The sequence below is a fragment of the Rhyacophila brunnea genome, unplaced genomic scaffold (genome assembly GCF_057557595.1).
Source record: "Rhyacophila brunnea isolate RB1 unplaced genomic scaffold, BYU_Rbru_1.0 scaffold_3, whole genome shotgun sequence".
NCBI classification, from domain to species: domain Eukaryota; kingdom Metazoa; phylum Arthropoda; class Insecta; order Trichoptera; family Rhyacophilidae; genus Rhyacophila; species Rhyacophila brunnea.
In genome coordinates, this window is record NW_028232965.1 from 9396077 (window position 1) to 9417315 (window position 21239).

The following is a 21239-nucleotide window of genomic DNA, read 5'->3' on the forward strand; positions in this document are numbered from 1 at the left end:
TATCTTTTTTTGCAAGATATCTTTTGAGTGACCAAGACCTTTCACCCCTCTCAATCATTTGCTTTTCTCAAATCATAGTGAAGACTGCCCCATGTCAACTCCAGCGGGTCGACGCTCTTCCTCTGCTTCGCCTTCTCTGGAGGTTACCTAAAACCACCAGTCTCTCCAGGTTATTCGGTCTGCGTCATAATACAAATATCTTCGATATATATGGAGTCTAATTGTATGAAATTGAATCAATAAACAGACATCTGCTCCACTAATTACTTTTTTACAAATACTGCAATGACATTTATTTGCCTATGGCAACGAGCAACCAATGATAGTACACCTCAGGTTTATTATGTAGTTGAAAAATCCTATAAAATTTGTATAAAACCATTTACCATTCAAGTAAATAATAATCATAATGAACATAAAAAATGGCAGGCGAGTGCGTGAGTAAGATAATTTGAATGTTATCGGTTTATCACATTAACCATGCTTTATGCTTATGTTAAATAATTTCAAATGTCATAACAGAAATAACGTATAAAAGCTCGTTCTTCCAAATGCTACATGCCCTCCCTCATTATACGTAAGGCGCTGGATATTCATCGGAGGACCACAAGTTCTATTCTCGATGTCACAATATATTTATCTCATCTTCTCAAAGCCTGGGTATTTTTATAACATCCTTCCATGGCTTATGTCCATTATCAATATTCTTCAGTTGTGCGGACTTTCCATGATCGTCTACCCATATGTTCAATCCAACTCTTTCGTGGATGCTCTCTAAATCACATTTGCTGGGGAACTCACCAGGTCAGGATCTTTGGTGACCTGTCTTAAGCCATCTGGTTTTCTTACAATATGGGTCGTAGATTACGCGGCTTGCGGCTTACACAATTTATGAAACGTGTTATACTAACGTGAAAATATATTCACTCTGATTATTCTGCAGTTATGTATTAGTTTTTAATCATTTTCTGCATGCCTCGATGCTCTCTTGGGCACCCACATTTCAGAGTATAGCACTGCAGTATTTGATAACTGGTCCTGAGACATTTCCAGTCACAAAAATTCTGGTGCTTCACGTCAAATGTGGTTCCATAGATTTTACGTTCTCTCTCAAAGAGCATAAAGATTAAACAGTAATAAAACACTTGTAAGATATTTTCAATCTTGTTTGTTTATGTGAAGGAAATCATAAGAAAAACTGAGTTGTTTTTTCATCCTGTTCTGATTAGGGCTATAGGTGCTACAAACTATGGACTGTGGTACATCGCAGCATAACATTCATACCGACTGCTTAATCTCCAAACAAGCTAACTGCACTTTTGGCCAAAAATGAAATTTTAATGGCATTTTGTTATAAAGCTTGTTTTCTATGCTCACACAAAAATTCAAACTCCTAAACATATAAATAAATGCGTCATCTTTCTTCAGAAAAAACAGCCAACTGCAGGTGCCAAATAACCAATATCTTAAATGTAAAAACTCTGCTATTTATACAAATTTTCTTTATATATAAAGGGGATACTAAAAAAGCTTTGGAATTATTAAATTCCGCTTGATAGTTAAATTATTAAGTGTTTTCTCCTTCCTGAACAATTTGCGGAAATGGAGTTAGCCGTTTTGCAGATTAAGCCATCGATAATATGCGGAATTCTAATGACGGCATAACTATAAAAATTCGTTAAGGAAAGCTATCGAAAAAACACTTCATACGTTGTTATATAAGTATTTTACCATGTCCTATAAAGATTTGATGATCGCTAATCTTTCATGTGAAAAGACAATGGAATAATGTGTACGAAACGAGTACTCATAATAAAACTCTCATCTGACAATCTGCACGTACGTAGTAGAAGATTCTATTGATAGAATGTATAATTAATGTTGGTATAGAGTTTTGGTCTCTTGTAGTAAACATGCTATAATAATACTAGCTTCTGTGGTATCTTAACATAGCTATCAAACATTTGTACTCGGCATTCTACAACAGATTGCGTATTATCGCGGAATTACACTTTGGCAATATAGTCAGTAATGTCTTGTAATGGTAATTATATTACGGCATGCAACATTTAACGTAGATACTCAAGGACGTATATTAGATATCTTTAATATTTTGGTACATTCTGCAGATTTCTTTCTTTACCAAGCTAATAAATAAAGTTAGGTAACTGTAACTTAAATAAATTAATTATTATCGTATCATTAACTATAGAATATTTTATATCTATATGTACGATCATTGGAGCGGACCCTTTATTGAGTGTATATGCTCCAGTCTTGCTCCGAGACCTAATATTTGCTCCAGCTCCGCTTCAGGGTCTGCTCCGCTCGGGGTAAAAGTTTTAATAGATATTAATAATTATGTAAGTATACAAATGTTAAAAAAATAAGTAGTTTTAAAATAATCGACGACATTTTCATTATTATTTTAAAATTTCCAACAGCAATTCGTCCTTCACTATTTGTCTCTACTGTCAAAATAGTGAGGTTATATATCACTAGGCAGTATTGCCGTATTTAAAATAATGCCAGTGTTGCAAAAGGTCAAATATAATATTTTCATTGGATTTTAGGACGAAATTTTAATAATAAAAAAAACCTCCAGAGCAGTGGAGCATTACAAATTTTCGTTGCTCCGGGTAAAACCACATTGCTCCACTACCCCATGCTCCTGCTCCGAGCTCCGCTCCAATGCTCCGATCATCAATACTTATGCAATCTTCATGATTTTCGATTCAGTGGAACTTGGTTATTACGATCACGGAAATAGCGAGATCTCGGATGTAATGAAGAAACATTCGTTGACATTTTAGTGTATGATTTTCTCCATACATTTATTCACTTTTACAACGAGCTACTTCTCGGACATACCGAGCAAAACTGTTAATGTGTCGATCATTTAAAAACAACATTTTCGACCCTAAGCAATAAAATCCAAACGGGAAGTTAACTAGACCGATGCCGCCGGGATCGGATTACGTTTATGACACTAGTTAAGTGTCTAAGTACCTAATTGGTGTTTTCGCCGACAACGTTGAAAAAGTATCCAAGCATATGGTTGAAAATGCATCTAAAAAATCCAAGCTTTGTGAAGTCAGTAAGTACCTACCAGCGCTACTTCTTTATAGTTTATGAATACCATGCTTGTTTCGGGGATTTTTACTATGGTTTTCAGATTTGTTATGTTCTATGCTTAAATAGATCGTGGCGCGAAAAATGTAATATAACGATATAGCGAGTAATACTTATAACGATCAAATTCAGTCGGTCCCATCTTCCTCATAATAACCAAGTTCGACTGTGTTTATATAATGTCAAACACCATGGTAACGTCCAACGTCATGGAATGATGCCGCGTGCTTCATAGAATTCTTCGTCCATGATTTTGACAAAATAAATAAACATTTTCATATCAGATCTATGACACAAAAAATAAACAAAAATGTTTTCATCAATTTTAAGGACTAGTATCCTGATTTTACCATAATAAAAGGTACTTATTTCACCATGCTACAACCATGTGTTACTTCATTACAGAATATTTTACGGATTCCTATCTGTACGGATGTACTCAATAAGGTATTTTATTAAGGAGCTGAAAACCACACCAAAAGTATTCAGTTTATTTTAGTCATAACTATTTTTTAAATTAAATTATTGCGTAGAAAATAGAAAATGTAGATAGTAGATTCCTACTTACTATAATGTTTTTATGTTAACAGATTAATTGTTAAACTAAAATAAATCGGAGAAATAACTGACAGAATGTGAAAAACATGGTAATATACCTAAGTTTGCCGCGTAGAAATATTTTATAGATCGGTTGATAACGAGGTAACGTTTTGTATGTAATTTCCATTGTTTAACACAGCCGTATGACTAATATCCCGTTATGAAAAAATAACATAGTAGGTAGCACGATGTGTTGGTTATCATGTTATCACTTTAGCACGTTTCCGTTATTTTCATTGGTCCAAATTAACACGGAATGAATTCCATAAACAAAACAATTATCAGCGGCTATCTCTAATTCATAATACGGCAAAAATTTAGGTTAGTAGACATGTCGCTCAAATTCGGATATGTTCGTGCTGCTGAACCCAAGCGGATAAGACCGAACCAGCGCCATCTAGTCGGTAATGAGCCGAACACAAGAATTTTGTATTGACACATCAGACATATCAACATATAAACTTACATTTTTATCAGTCATGTTATTTTGATTTCAGTATAACAGTCGAATCTTGCATCTCAATTCTGTTATTGTTGGCTGTTAAAAGATAACCCTTTTGACAGTTCAGACGGTTAACTTTTTCACATAATTAACCGCCAGAATACGTAAAGTGATACATGTGATATATTTATCATAATTAGCTCTTTTTTAATGTTAATTGATATGTTAGAATAGGCCTGGAGAATCGGTTTAATTTCCCTGGCAAACTTTTTTGTATTTTTTGTATTGTAGAGAAACGCTCCATCTTTTTTATGTAACTGAATATGTGGCGTAATAATATACAAATAATGCGAACATTGTTAAAGCGTCAATCCAATATAAAAAGATTTTGGCATAACTTTTGATTTAACATTATCTTTGTCTCCAAATGTCTTACATACGATCTTTATTTCGTTAGTGAATATTATTATTCTCGAATATTATTTAAATCATTATTTGGAGTTATTATAAAGTTTCCCATAGACTGGTTTTCGAACACGTCTAGGCGAAGTTTCTTTGATGTCTTTATTTTAATATTATACAAATAATATTTTCCTCTCAATAATTGAATTACGAGTATTTTCTTTTTATCTTTTGGCCATGGCGTGCTAGTTTTTCATTTTTTGGAAGCTAATAGATCAATAAAATTCTGTAATGAAAGCAGTCTGTCTATTCTCGTGAGGCATTGTTGATTATTACAGTATTTAAAATATATATATATATATATTTACAGATCGATTACCGATGTTGACATAGTCATGGATCAAACGATCATGAGTCAAACGAGTTAAATTAAAAAAAAATACCCTCAGAAGAGAGAAGAATAAAATATAAACATTGTTAAAATAAAATTTCAAAAAAAAAATACAGATAAATACATTAAAACTGTATGTCTCTGAGGAGTGCATTGATAAGTCTCGCACCCCTCACTAATAGTGTTTGATAAACCTGACAGGAGGAAGCAGTTCTTATTCAGAAGGCAACTAGGCAGCGACCACGTAGGTAATCGACAGAAAATCAAGTCCGTACCTACACAAGATTATTGTTTATACATGGAACTATTTGTCAATAATGTTCTTATTTTTAATCAGCTGCTCCCGGCCCATCCGGGGGCCCAACGAGCGCGACGGCAGCTCCAGGAGGACCTCCCCCCGCGCCCAGCGCCGGCGGTGAACTGTCGCTAAACCTGAGAGGGCCCCCAAGAGGGACTTCAGCGCCGAGCAGCCCTGCCAAGAGCCGGGAGTCACTGCTGCAGCGCGTCCAGTCCCTCACAGGCGCCGCAAGGGACCAGGGTGCCAATTTGATAGGTAGACATTTATTTCTGAAACTCATTTTGAAAATAAACTTTGATATAATATTAACACTAACTTATTACATTATAAAAATGGCATTTAAATTGTAGAATGATTATTAGGTGCATAATTTATAAAATAACTCGATAATATTTTGCGACATAAATCCATAATAAAGATACTCCATCTAGGTATATAAAAATAGAACAAGGATCTTTTTAAATTATTCACATATATATAACCACTGGTTCAATAGGGACAAAAACTAAATATGAAATGTCTTGAATAATTAATGATTCCATTCGCTGAAAGATAAATTATCTTTATAATTCAATAAAGAAACCATTCATAATATTATTGAATGTATCATTAAATCAAATATGTAACCCTTTCTGTGAATACAGTTTTAAGGGGGAACGTCTGGAATGAACTGTAAAAAATATTTGAAACCGTTTAATTTCTGAGGAAAAAATCAAGGGTTTTAAATTAAAAGAAGAATTTAAGCAAAAAATTCAAATCCCAGTATTTTAGTATACTATTTTTAGTTATTTCTGTATTGAATTATAGTATTGTAATTCAACTTCAACGTGAATAAGAAGAATTATTATATTAGTGCTCATACCATTTTGATCTATTGAACAGGTACCGTGACATCAGCAGCTGCTAATGTCCGACCTTCATTCAATAAAGATCGCTGCGTAACACTGTTGGTAGTGGATGACCAGCATACTGACTGGTCCAAGTACTTCCGAGGAAAGCGGCTGCACCATGACTGGGACATCCGCGTTGAGCAAGCCGAGTTTAAGGTAAAGTTTCTTGTTCGTTAATCTTGTATTAACCTCACTTTATTTATGTCCATATCTATGTACGATACTGAGGACAACCAAGCAGATCTGTTATGTCCTAACGTTGCGAATAGAGTTACCCCACTGACTCCAGATCATTGTACCAGTCACAATGGTTCATCGGTAAGCTTTTTCAGCGTGGTCTCGTAGAACAACCTAAATATACTTGCAACTGCGACGACTTAATGCTTATGAGCACCCACCGGGTTTTTTTTTCGCCCTCCTTCCCCCCATATATTCCGATAGTTTTTATTACGATTTTTAAGCGTTTATTTAGACATGATTTGATATCAATACTATACGACCATCCATTTCCAATGCAGCAACTCAATTGAACTGTGACACGGCCCACTGCATATGTACAAATCTCCAGACACGATGTTCCTTTACTTATTCAATGAAACATTGAAACATACAATGCTATACATTCACGTAGGGAAATGTTCTTCCACGGAAATAGCCATATCATACTCTATACTTAGGGGTGGTACATTCAGAACAGCAGATAATTAATATTAAAACTTTTACTACTACTTAGGTCCAGAGAAAATATTTTTTTCGCCTGCGGCATTAGCAAGATTTGCGTTCTCTCCACATAAATAGATCTTTAAAATTTTTATTACCTACATCACTTGTATATTATAATATATAAGAAAACCCAAAACAAATTATTATAATATACGTATATTTGGCAAGTACGAGTATATCATGATTTTACATAGTACATTTTTAAACTTTAAATGAGATATAATATTGAACCTGTTTAAAGAAGGCACTTAGCGATGTTACCTATGTAGGTATTTGGTAAACCTATTTTGAATATAGCTTAGCCAATCTTGTTAAAGCGGTTTTATAAAGGTGGAGACCTGAGGGTTTCGTAAATATCTCTACGTGATGTAGTTACATAGTACACCTCCTTTATTGACTCCCCTATTACGTTAATCAAAAATTTACGTGACCGTTTAAATTTGTTAGAATAGTTCTCGCATAAAAAATGTATTTTCCAACACATTATCGGATATCTACTAGTAACTAGGTAATGAAGCAAAGTGAACATCTAATATTAATATTTGTATTCAATACAAATATAGGTATACAAAATTTAAGAATGTTGAAAATCTTTATTTTAGAAAATAAATAATTTTGACTGACCTCAAAAATAAACTACTCGAGTCCCATTCGATCCAACTTTTTTTATGTAAGATTTTCTAAGTAAGGATTTTAAAAAAAGTTTATTTTTTATAATGAAGAAGCAAAGACTTGGTATTGAATAATAATGGGTGCCAGACGAAATCCCGAAGGCCGAAATGCCGAATGCTGAAATCCCGAATGGCCGCAATCCCGAAAGCCTAAATTCCGAATGGCCAAAATCCCGAATGGCCGGAATCCCGAAGGCCGAAATACCGAAAAATAAAAAAATACAAACAGTAATAATTGCGCAATCTTAACACTTGAATTGCGCAAATTTTACAAGAGAGACAAAAAACCATTTTTTTCAAGATAGACCTGTGAAATGACGTGTTTAATTGCGCGAAATATTTAAATTTAAATAATTGCGAAGGCAAAGTACCTTTGCACAATTTAGAATAAGATACAATATAATATGTACCTATTATAAATGCCATATATTATAATACATCAATAAAAGTAACTGATAATAGCAAATACATAATTCCAGTTCTTTACTTAGGTTACATAAACTTCAAACTCACATAATATAAAAAAATGCCATTGACAAGACGCACGCGCCGCGGCTCTACAGTGGCTGTTATAATGCCCCGTTCAGCGTAGGCGCGTTCCGCGAAGCGTTGAGCGGCACGCGCAACTCAAATCTATAACCGTGTAAACGTATAACCAAAAAAGACATTGTCTATGAACATTTTCACACACGGTTATACGTTTGAGTTGCGCGCGACGCTCAACGCTCCGCCGAACGCGCCTACGCTGGAACAGTTTAGATAACCGCCTTATATATAGAATTTACCCGAGAGTTATCCGTGTTATTTCGGTAATGGTATCGTGTTAACTCGTTGGAATAGCCATGTAAAAGGGAAAATGGTTGTGAGACATAGACAGTTTTGAAAGAGACACAGAATTCGTGATGCGAAAGCAGTGGTGAGTGGTGAGGCTTAGGCCCGTTGCAGACGGGACACCGGTGTCGTGCTCGTATATAATAAGGAGACCTTTGTATTCGAATAAAGGGGCCTTTGTATTATGTTTATGAACGCCCAGAGATAATGAATCAACGCTTGCTTAGTACACGTTTCCGTCGGCCGCTAGATTCTCCAGCCGCCGATACACTTGTTTTTATTACCGCAGCCAGTTTTATATTCTAATTTATAACGCGAAATTATGCGTTGACTCATTAGCTCTGGGGCGTTCATAAACATAATACAAAGGCTCGCTTATTCGAATACAAAGGCCTCCTATATTATATCGAGCACGACACCGGTGTCCCGTCTGAAACTGGCCTTACTGTAGATAAAGGGTAGTGGAGATATTTCGTAGAAAGCGCTAAGGCACACACCGGTTTGTACTGCTGATGATGATGACAATATCGAATAGAAAAATTTAGTGCAAAATAATTTAATATGCCTTCAGTTTATCCATTAACTTAAATTTATGGCATATTCCAAGTTGTTTGTGGGTAAATGAATAATAAGATGTTAGAGTACAAATTATTCTAATCTATTTATAATATCAACGAAATTATGGAGATTCACTTGCTGGCATAGAAACTCATAGATGAAAGCTTCAACTTTCAGTACACCCGTATAGCAAGATAGTATAATATTATGTATATAATATATAAGTATCTTCTATATACGAAATGAAAGGAATGATAAGAAAATTTTACAGTGTATTAATTATTCTTATGAAGTTGTTATTTTGATTAAAATATACAGTTTTAATCTTTTGAATGCTAAATTTTGCTTATCTAATGAACAAAAATACAAGTGCCCGCCATTCAAGAAAGTAGATAAAAAGTTAATCAGTATTCTGCAGTATTCTGGAGGCAGTGTTGCTATTACTAAGTTACGAATTGTAATTCTCCTCTTAAATATTAGATTATATATACCTACAGATTTATTTAATAACTGTGATATATATACGTAAATAATATAGTATCTTTGTTGTGTGCAAATATATGCATATTCAAAAATCTAATATTATCGAATGAGGGTAGGCACATCAATTTAAATTTGAATTTATTAAAACTTTGTGCTTTTCCATAAAGATCCGTTTTAGTGACCTGTCAAATATGTACATAAAGCCTGTAGAAATCGAGACACATTCCGGGTCGCGTAAGCCAATCTTTATGGAAAATACAAAGTTATAATATATTTTATTATCATGTAAAATTAACTTTTTTTTTGACGAAGGTCTCAAATTTCAAAATTGTCAAAATTTCAGTTCATACATATACCTAGTCAATATATTTTTAATTTTTTATTTTGTTATATCAATACCTATGTATATAATGCGTGATAATTGTACGTATTATGTTCAAAATCACTCACGGTGGACAAGTTGGTAGAGCGGCCGTCTATAAACCCGTGGTTGGGCAAAAAAATGATTATTCTTTCTACTAGGGTGTCTTTCATCCAGTGCAAGGACCCAGTAAGTTAGGCGAATTGGTAACAACCATTCTTCTTAAAAAGGATGTTAACGTAAACTTCACTCTGTGAAGATCCATATGATCCACTAAAATGTTTTTTTATTTAAAAAACCAATATTTTTTTTAAAAAATCGATAATAATTTCTTGTTTTTTACCTGTGTGTAAACCATGGACGAGTGGTAATGTGTTAGATTTGTATTTTAAATAATATATATATATAATATATATTTGTACACTACACGCCACGAGGCCCAATGAGAGGAGTGTAATCAGTAATACAATATTAGTAATGATACAATCATAAAAATCCAGGTTTTAAGAAAATCACATAAACATATTGTGACTTTACCGAAAACGAACCCGGAACCTTCGGATTAAAGTCCAGCGCCTTACGCACTAGACTACGAAGGGTGACGAGATTGTGTATCTCCAATTTGAATCCCGGGTTTGGCAAATTCACATGTTGTTTTTCAATGTTCATTTGGACACACAGCATAGTCTTACTATATTGAGCAATCAGCAAGTGGCCAACATCCATTTCTCGTAAATAAAAATATGTTTTTTTGCTTTTTCGTACAAGGTAGTTGTTAGTAATTAGGACGGAAGGCCAGCGCCTTACCCACTGCACCACGAGAGCCGCAATAAAAATATGTTAAGAAGCATCTCCTTATGCGGTCAAGGACTACAACGGATTGTAGAGACAATAAAAATGTATATTATGTATAAATTATATTGGTATAAGTGATACCTCAATGATCTGTGCTTAATAATTAAAATCATATTTAATTTAAAAAAATAAATACGGAAATAACGTAATAACTTTACTGGAAGCATTAAAACTGGTGAGAGAATAATTAATGTTCACAGTTTTCATAAATTTTAAATGTACGTAGCTACTTACCGACGCAGAATCCTTACAAATTCAGAATTACATTAAACCCGTCATAGTATCTTATGAAAGACGCTCGGGCTGTATCCGTTTATTTATCAAAGCGAAACACGTTTCCACCGCTCCAATTTGAGTTCCCAACTAGAACTGGACAAAAGCCAAAACACGATGGGCCCAAAGAGAGACGAGGGGTGAATGAGACTAGCGGGTCAAAGTTCACGCGACAGATCGATAAATTTTCATTCACACCACGTCTACCGTTTCTGCTCATACTTGTAAAATGCAACGCAGCTTAATTGCAAAGGAAACACTTCCACGACTTAAAAACGATCGATCTACTAAAAATAACTTCCGTTCACGTGTTAATGACGTCGTACTGGTAGTTCGCCCTACAAACGTACTCGATGTAATAGTAGCGTGTTGGACAGTTCGTATTCAAAGCTCAAGCTAAATTTGTGTAAGACGCTTTTACTGTGGGTTTTTTGTTTTTGTTTTTGTTTTTAATGACTTTATCAAAAAATATTCATCAGATTGAGTACCTACTCATTTAAAAAGTCAACCGTAATGCGACATTTCAAAAGAAACATGTATATTGTGTAAACTGACACAAATCCTACTGACAGTACAATATTTTTTTTCAGTGAAAAAACAACGCAAACAAATTTCATAAAATAATTTGAATCACAAGCAAATTATTACTTTCACATACAAATTTAATCTTTTTTAGATGTAAATACCTACTACAAAATAAAAGACAATTGAAAACCAATAAAGCCTACAACAATTTTATTTATGTAAAAGCTCTGAGTCAGAAGTATTACAAATATTGTACAATCATCTATAGTACCTAAGTAATAATTAACTTTTAGGCACGTACGTATCTACTTCATTTTTAATTCAAAATCGATTCCCATCAATCATCTTCAGTCAGTACCAATTAGTTGGTGTTTCCGGAAGACTGTTAATTTTTGTATTTTGTTTTTTGGGGCTGTCATCATTGTTTTTCTTTCCTCAATATTTCGAGCTCATTACATGAGTGGGTCTCAAGATTAATATAATTATAATATGGAAAAATATACTATAAAAAAGAGTAATTCCTAACCTATGAGTAACTCAAAAATAAAAATTTCCATTTGGATGAAAAAAATTTTGATGATTTTTTGGCAGAAAGAGCGGGAAATTTGAAGTTAAAAAAAATATTTAACTTTGATTTTGGAGCGAAACCAAATTTATTTTAATTGTGGCTCAAAAATGTTAAAAAATCTTGCTGTATAAATAATAATGACAAGTTGCAATTGACAACATCAAGGCTTTCGGTTTTTACAGTAAAATGCAAGGTCATCTCTGTTGAGAGAGAATATTATGTTACTGGTTACTGTGTTAATATTGTAATATAGTCACATATCATATTGTCTTACTCTGAACAACATTTTTTATTAGCTAAGCTTAACATTTTTCGACAAAATTCTGGGAGAAAATAAAGCAAAAATAGATGCAGGATGGTTTGATGATAATTGCAGGCAAGCACTGTTTGAAAAAAATGAAGCAAGGAAGAAATGCCTACAAAGGAAAAGGCGCCAAAATTACGAAACTTAAAAAAAAAAGAAAAAACTGCAACAAAGCTCTGTCGAGAGAAAAGGCGAATGATGCTCAAGAGAATACTCCAAGACATGGAATATCAAAAAAGAAACAATGATCCCAAAAAATTTTACAAGACTCTTCGAAATCTAACGAAATCCTATCAACCCAGATTAAACTCCTGTAAGGATAGTGAAGGAAAAATGCTGATCGAAAAGGAGGACATTATGGAAAGATGGAAAGGATATTTCATAACACTTTTAAATAGTAATGATCATGAGGAAACGGAAGAAATATTGTACCACACTGCTGAGAAATTTAATGATGAACCTACTCTGCCTGAAGTAAGAAGAGCATTAAGAACTCTGAAAAACAATAAAACACCTGGAACCGACAGGATAACAGCCGAGCTGATAAAGTGTGGTGGCCCAACACTGGAAGCAAATATCCACAAGATAATTCTCAATATTTGGGAAAAAGAAATTTTACCTGAAGAATGGAAGATGGCTATAATCGTGCATATTCTGAAAAAGGGAGACAAAACAATGTGCGATAACTACAGAGGGATCACAATTCTAAACGCAGCTTATATAGTTTTCTCATATGTACTGTATAGCAGGTTAATCATCTATGGTGAGGAAATCCTGGGAGAATACCAATGCGGCTTCCGACCAAATAGATCCACCATAGATCACATCTATCTCATGAGGCAAACTATGGAGAAAGCGTAAAAATACAACCTGACACTCCACCACCTGTTTATTGATTTTAAACAAGCTTTCGACAGCGTGAATAGGGATAAGATGCTGCAAAGCCTAAAAATACTGGGAAATCCCTTAAAATTAGTAAGGCTGATAAAGACCACACTGACAGATACTCAAGCAGTTGTCAGTGTGCAAAATGAGCAAACTGAAAGCTTCAAAATCGAATCAGGTGTGAGACAAGGGGATGCGCTATCCATTATGGTATTTAACCTTGTGGTGGAATCCATAGCTCGTGAAACCAACATAAGAGGATGGGTAGATAACAATACAACGCAGATGTGCGCTTATGCTGATGACATAGTAATTACAAACAGATCCAAACAGAGGATGATCGACCATGGTAGCACTATGAAAATAAAAGCAGAAAACGCTGGGCTGCATATAAACCAGTCAAAAACTAAGTATATGGTCAGCACACGCGATCAGGTACCGCTGCAGAATATAGACATAGGACAGCATGTATATGAAGGGATGGACAAGTTCACGTATCTCGGATCCAGCCTAAATACCCAAAATAAGACAGCAGAGGAGATAAAAATCTGCCTTATTTCCGGGAATAAATGCTGGCATGCCTGCAAGTGACTGGTGGGGTCGAAAATTCTAGGCCGAAGAAGTAAACTTCTAATATATAAAACAATTATAAGGCCAGTGGTCGCTTACGGCTGTGAGACTTGGTGCTTAACTCAAAACGAGGAAAACAAATTAGCTGTCTTCAAGCGCAAAATACTCCGCAAAATCTTTGGACCCACGTTGGAAAATGGGAACTAGAGAATAAAAATGAACCATGAATTGGAAGAGCTGATTGAACAGCAAACAATCAAGTCCCAAAGACTACGATGGGTGGGACATGTGGATAGAAGAGCGCCAAGGATCATGACGAAGTGGCTACCCCAACGGAAGAGACCCAGAGGCCGTCCAAGAAGGAGATGGGCTGACGCCGTAGAAGTGGACTGGCTTCATATAGGAAGACCCGGTAACTGGAGAAGTGTGCCGAGAGACCGGAGTGAGTGGAGAGTGGTTGTGGAGGAGGCCAAATCCCACCCCGGGATGTAGCGCCGTGGAAGAAGAAGAAGAACATTTTTCGACACACGCATCACTTAGAGCAGCGTTCTAATTCATACACTCTCATTATATAGGAATACAATATGATAGAAGTATATATCTGTCCAGTTGTGTTTCCTATACGATCGACTGTTGTGTGGGACTTGCTATTCAGTGGTTGTAAATTTAATATATTAAATATTTATTTATTTAAGAAAACAAAACATTGTGGACATAACAAATCTAAATTCAAGACGTACACAACATGAGATTTACATTATAATAAATATTACCCTCACAAGAGAGAAGAAGAGAATATAGAAAATATTATTACCACATACCTACCGCTATTAATAATTTAATAAAAATATAATTCGCCCACTCCACACGCAAGGAATATCACCTATTGCTACATTAATCTGTTTTAAAAATAATCTGTCATATAGTATTAAGTAGAAGCAATGTATTATACCCATAACGGTTTTAATATACGGTTGCTCTAAAAATAGTTTAACATACACATTTATATTTTAGAATAAATAGTTTTACAGATGAACCAAATTAATTTGGTTGTAGATATTCAAACACTGCCTGAAGCCCTAATTAAAAGCATTAATAATAACTAAAGCAACAAACTGACAGCTTTATGTACACTTTCATGTTATCATGTATACATACAATAATGTGATGTATCTTATTATGTTCTACTCAAACATGTTTCCCAAGATACATTATGTTAAATTAATACAATGAGAAATACAATAATCATTATAATGTTAGTACTATTCGTGTTATTATAATCAATAACTAATCTTATACGGCTTATCTTTTCAATTAGCTTCCGTATTGTCTTTCATCTCAAAATTCTCCCCTCTCATTCTATCATCTTGTATTATATAACTGCGTACAGTACCTTGGTAGGAAGGCATTAATGATTTTTTCGGTTCAGATTTTACCGTATAATAATTAAAATTATTAGTGGAATATCTGTACCTCAGAGTAAGTTTTTTTACGTCCAATTTTGGCGAAAATTACTGGAGAGTATAGATTTTGTAGTTAGTAGGTACTTCCCTAATTTTTTTTATATTTTACATAATTAGTTCATCTTTTCTGTATAATATTTCATAAAACAGAATGTACGCAGTGTGCAGTATATAAGATAAAATGCTTGAAAAATATAAAATTGCATTTTCTTAAATATACATATATAAATCATCCACAAATTTCTCAATTTTTATTATTTGACGATGTATAAATTCCTTCTTTATCCTCATTAAAATCAAAATAAAAATCCGTCACTTTTTTTTGGGTGTGTTTTAAATACAATCCTCGAACACCCGGCTAGCGATTTTCCTCACAACGAACATTTCTTTCTACTTCTTCGTGTGTTCATTTACAATATTCTTCTGATGGAAGACTATTACTTATACTTCTTTCTTTCTTATACGTTATTTTTTTGTTGTTATTTATTATTACAACATGCCATGTCGCCTAATGACAGTAGTATAGTAAAACAGTAGTGTAGTTATAATTATAAATATATTTAATAAAAACAAGTAAATATATTGTAACCTCACCGAGAATCAAACCCGGAGCACCTGGATGAAAGGCCAGCGTTTTTTGCACTGAACTACGAGGGCTGATTGTGATGCTTTGGTCAATCGCTGTTATGACATGCTACAGTTTTCTGAATAAAGACAGTCTCTAAAGAAAGAGAATATTTGAATCATCGCGCTTTAAACTGACTCATAGTTTTCCTTTACCGTCGTGCAGTAGGCTCTTTTTACAGTACGATAATAGTTTGATAATGAGTGTCCACAGAAGATTAAAATGATTATGTTTCACGACAAATAGGAAGTTGAGTATTTCTATATGACAGTGAAAGACGAGTTTAATTATTGTCTGCAGTCAAATATAATAAGTTTATTCCCGTCGAATAATGTAAATGGAAGAGTGTGATAGATCACTGCCAGTTTGGATAGTAGATCACAGCCTATTTGAAGTCGGACATGTTTGCTATAGGTCGTTTCTACGCTGTCTTGCTTTGGACGTTTAGTGACCCGTGGGTACCGTTGTATTATGTATGGCATTATTATAGGTACATTGGTAATCTATTAAATTTGGTGAGCGACATCACATAGTCTTGTCTATGTCCTTTATTCATTGATTTTATTAATGATCCTAATAAAATATTATATCGAAATAAATAATAACATCATCCGAATATTTGACTAAGCCAAAAGAAATCTATTAATTAGGTATTTTTTTTATTCAACGAATAATTCACAAGATTTAAGAATGCAACATTCGAATTATGAACATACATAATTTTGAAAACACTTCTGACTCTCAAAATTATGTATGTTCAATAATTCGAATGTTGCATTCTTAAATCTTGTGAATTATTCGTTGAATAAGAAAAGTATTTAATTAAGAATTATTAGCAAGTTTAAGGAAGCTACAACACTAAAATATCTTGGAGTGATCCGTGACGTCGGTTAGTAATTAAATTAATACCTACTTTGATATAAAATACAAAAGCTGATAGTCAATAATAGTTTAATTTAGAAAACGCTTCAGAGTATTATAAAAGCATTTAGTTAAAATTTGTCGTAATTAAGTATTGTACCTTTAGCATAGTGGTATATGTGCGTGGGCGAGAAACCCGAGAGATGCAGGTTCGATCCTGCGACGTGTCTTACTTTTTTTAGAATTTTATTTTCTATTGGTTTATAATATATTATTTTCTCAGAAATGTTTTCAAAATTATGTATGTTCAAAAGAAATCAAATCAGTATCAGCTTATCCAATTTAAATTGTGAAAATATTTATAGATTCAAGTGGTTTTCCTTGTGTAAAAAAATCAATTTATTTCGGCAACCCGACAGGCAGCGTTTTTACTCTTTGCGATAACATGACTACAAACTTTTTTGTATTTCGCCCCAGGTAATATGAACAGCACGGTTTAATGACTCAATTACAAAACAAGAAGTTTTTACAGAAATTTATTTAAAATCATGGAAATTATTCGCCAAACTTTTCCCATTCGTCAGATTCTTTTGAGCCCCAAATGTATAAAAAGTAATAGAATATTTTGACGCATTTTTTACAAATTTCTTTTATATTACAAGTCACTTTTTAGTGATTATTAAAATAATTAATATCGCCTTACAATACCGAAAAGACTGTCCAATATTAAAGAAAGTACAATGGTTTTGTCACATTATACATAAATCAGCACCGTTTCCATTATAAAATGGAGTGAGTCTAGTGCATGCCAATATTATTAATAGTGACTTCTTAAGTTTATTCTGGAATGTTTCTGGTACAACTTTGCAGGAACTTTACCTTTCATAACGCCACGTTATACGACTGAAAGGGTTTGAAACGTTGCGGGTAGTGGGGCGTTAACATTATATATTCACTTATTGTGTGCAGCGTCGTAGCTACGTAATTGAATGCAAAACATCCCCAGTTGAACAAAGGGGCCTTGTTCATATTGATATTTATTTTTAATTTATGAAAATCTTGAAATGTATAATCAATTACATCATACCTAACCTACGGAGAATTATAATGTCATCTTATATTTAAAAAACGAATGGGAGGCCTTGCATGATATGTACATAAGGGCCCAATATTTCTAACTACGTTACCGTTTGGATGTGTTTATTGGCAATGACGTCCCGTGGGGCCAGGTAGACTATGCGTCACATAGGGGCAGCAGTTATTTGAAAGTTGAAAAATTTAAGAATCACCGAATATTTTTTCGGTTAATAAATTTAGCTTACTATTGTTAATGATTATTTTTGTCGTCAACTAAATGTCGAGAAGCATTCATAAATACTTTGATAACGCATAATATGATAGTTAGAAATAAAACAATACACTAGACCATGGTTTCCCAAACTATGGGTCGCGACCCACCAGTGGGTCGCGAGCGAATATTGAGTGGGCCCTCGCCACTGTATACATGAATTTAAAAAAATAGGAAGTGATAAATTTGTTATTTCATTCATGAAACACTTGAAACTTTTATTATTGAAAACCGAGTGCAGCCTAAGATGAACGTACTGTCTGAAATTTCCAGTCATTTATCACTGTTAATAAATAACTATGACGACTATTTTGGGGAAGAGATGAAAAAGTTTGATTCGTTGCGTTGGATTTGTAACCCATTTCAAGACGACTTACCAACTAGTATGTCAACAAAACAAAGTGAAGAACTCATTCATTTATCAGAAGATACGTCACTGAAAAATAGTTTCAATCGTAAACAGTTAACGAAATTCTGGCTCTCAGTTGCTGATAAATTATCCTTGCCTGTTCGATGAAGCTATGAAAATCCTCCTCCTCTTTACTACCTCATACCTATGTGAGGTCGGATTTTCGGCTATGGTTAACATTAAAACTAAATATCGAAATAAATTGGATAGGGCTACTAGGGAATCTGAGCATTACCAATATTTATGCCCTCTTTTCTCCAAGACATCTAAGAGGTGGGTCCCAAGATTGGAAATTTTTGTTAGATGGGTCGGAGCCCAGTCAACTTTGGGAACCACTGCACTAGACTACTGCTATGGAAAAACACAACAATATCTAGGCGTCGATAAGATTGTATTGAAAAACTTAGTTAAGATCGGCTAGTAAAAAATGGAGGGCAGAATTTTCAGAATGTCCAACGGCGTCACTTTGCCTACGGACTTAACTGTTTACTCGATTCAAATTGATAATCTAGATTTTACTAAACAGCATAATAAAATTGAATCCGCTCCTAATCAATGAAAAGTAACACGGTATAAGGGTCAAAACAACATTTCACGAGACCACTTGTCGCTACTTCCAATGAAATAGTAAAAAATACAAATATGAAAACATATGCATGTGTTTCGGTACATTTGCAGTTAGAGTTTTTTTATCAGATTGGAGCGGACTCTTTTTTGAGTTGCTCCGCAACAGCTCCGCTCCAGGGTCTGCGCCGCTTCGGGTAAAAAGTTTTATTATGTATTATATTATGTCTACAAATGTTAATTTTTTTTTTTTAAAAGTAGTTTTAAAACAAGGTTTATTCGTCATTTTTATTATTAATTCTATTATAAACAAAATTTCGGCAGCAAATCGTCTTTCGCTGTCTGCCTTTTTTCACTTAGAATTAATTGTAATACTGAAAATAACCTCTCGATACTCGCTTGGGTAGTAGGCATACTGGATACGACTCGACATGGCGCTTGAATTCGTCTTCATGTCAAATATAATATTTCCATTGGATTTTCGGACGAAAATTTGATAATAATAAAAAAAACCGAAGCAGTGGAGCAGCAGAAATTTTTCGTGCTCCTGCTTCGGGTAAAACCTCATTGCTCCACTGCTCTGAGCTCCTGCTCCGAGCTCCGCTCCAATGCTCTGGTTTTATACAACGTTCATTTTTTACGATGTAACATGTATGTTGGTCTGGAATAGGCATATATAATTATATAATAACAAATATTTATTAGTTTCAAAATGAAGAAATAAAACAATAATAATAATTATTATTATTTTGGTCCTATTTATTCATCACTGATTTCTTTTGTCATAAAACAGATGTTACTCTCACATGAAAATGTCCATAACTCGATTTCTGAAAAAAGCGTCACATGACTGATTATTTTTTGCTATCGGTCCGACAATCTTTTTTTAAAGCTTATACGTGGACTGTTATATAATTCCGCTGACTGTTTCGATAAATCAAAATGAACACGTCTGCCATCTACGTAGGGAGAAATCCACTAAGATAAGATCTTATTATTCTTCCCAAAAAATAATATGAACCCGAATTGTGGGGAAACTTTATGCATAATTCAACAAAGTACCTACGTAGATTGATATTTATGCTAAAATATGTATACATATTGTACTTTCCGAACATCTCCGGTTATGAAAATACCGTGAGCACGATAATTTTATGTCAAAATACTTCATAACAACTATACATTGTAGGTACATATCATTCTAGAAAATGTTTTAAGACTTAATATAACCAAGTCAATACAAGTAACTGTAGATCAAGAGACAAACAATCGTGCGGCGAACCGTATTATCATGCAATGTTGCTCGAGTTAAAAATACTTACCCATTGAATGTCGGTTTAATTAGCATGGCGGTACCCAGAGGGCCGCAAATTTAAATAAAAAAAAATTAAAAAGCGGTTGCGCTTTTCATAGTGGACTGTAATATTGTGACGGAATGATTTTGATGGTGTATGTGGATGCTGGGAGGGGGTATGTTAGGATGCCAGATACTAACCTTATTGATGTGCACCATCACTCGGCGGTATTGTTTATCGGGTTACCCGGTGCGCTGCCCTTGACGGTACACTTTTGATGAATGACAAGAGCCGGTATTCGGAATTATCGCTTGGACGACGGTCACACTATATCAAGCTGACCCAGCCGTGGTCTACAAATAACTTCAGAATCAGTCTGTATGCTTGGAATTGCTCGTTAGACGACGGTAAAACACGTACATGCGTCCATTGCCTTGAGGTAACTTAATCTAACTGAATGTAACTTTAATCACGGTCGACTGATAACCAATGACTGCTGGTCACCTGTTCTTGCGACAATAACTAGGGATTTGAGGTAGCTGGGAAATATAGGGATGAAAGCGACCATAATTGGCTCAACCAAAAAGTATAATATCATAGAGACTTGAATTTCGGTTAAATAAATCACTATGATTCCATGAGATGGCAGTGTGTGTACAATATATTACATTCTTTAAAATAATCGACCGGGGCTAGTATGTGTGTAAAACAGCGTATATAAACGCACATTTTCTCTGGCCGGCCTTGCGTGCTCGAATTTGTAAAGCGCGTTAACATTCTTAGGGTATATACTCGACTAAACTTGATACATGCTTATTTAATTAAATAAACAGTAAGAAACTTGTAATATTTATCAGTTTTATATTTACCATATTATGTAAGTACACATGGTAATATCAAAATAAATACCTA

General features: G+C 34.2%; 1 protein-coding gene across 1 annotated transcript in view; it reads left to right on the forward strand.

Moving 5' to 3' along the window:
- Syn (synapsin) overlaps positions 1 to 21239 on the forward strand; it is a 239066-nt gene that overhangs the window by 19178 nt on the left and 198649 nt on the right. The window contains exons 4-5 of the mRNA XM_085952486.1: positions 5305 to 5520; positions 6148 to 6311. Of these exons, the coding sequence (XP_085808612.1) occupies positions 5305 to 5520; positions 6148 to 6311 (380 nt within the window). The remainder of the gene's footprint in view (positions 1 to 5304; positions 5521 to 6147; positions 6312 to 21239) is intronic.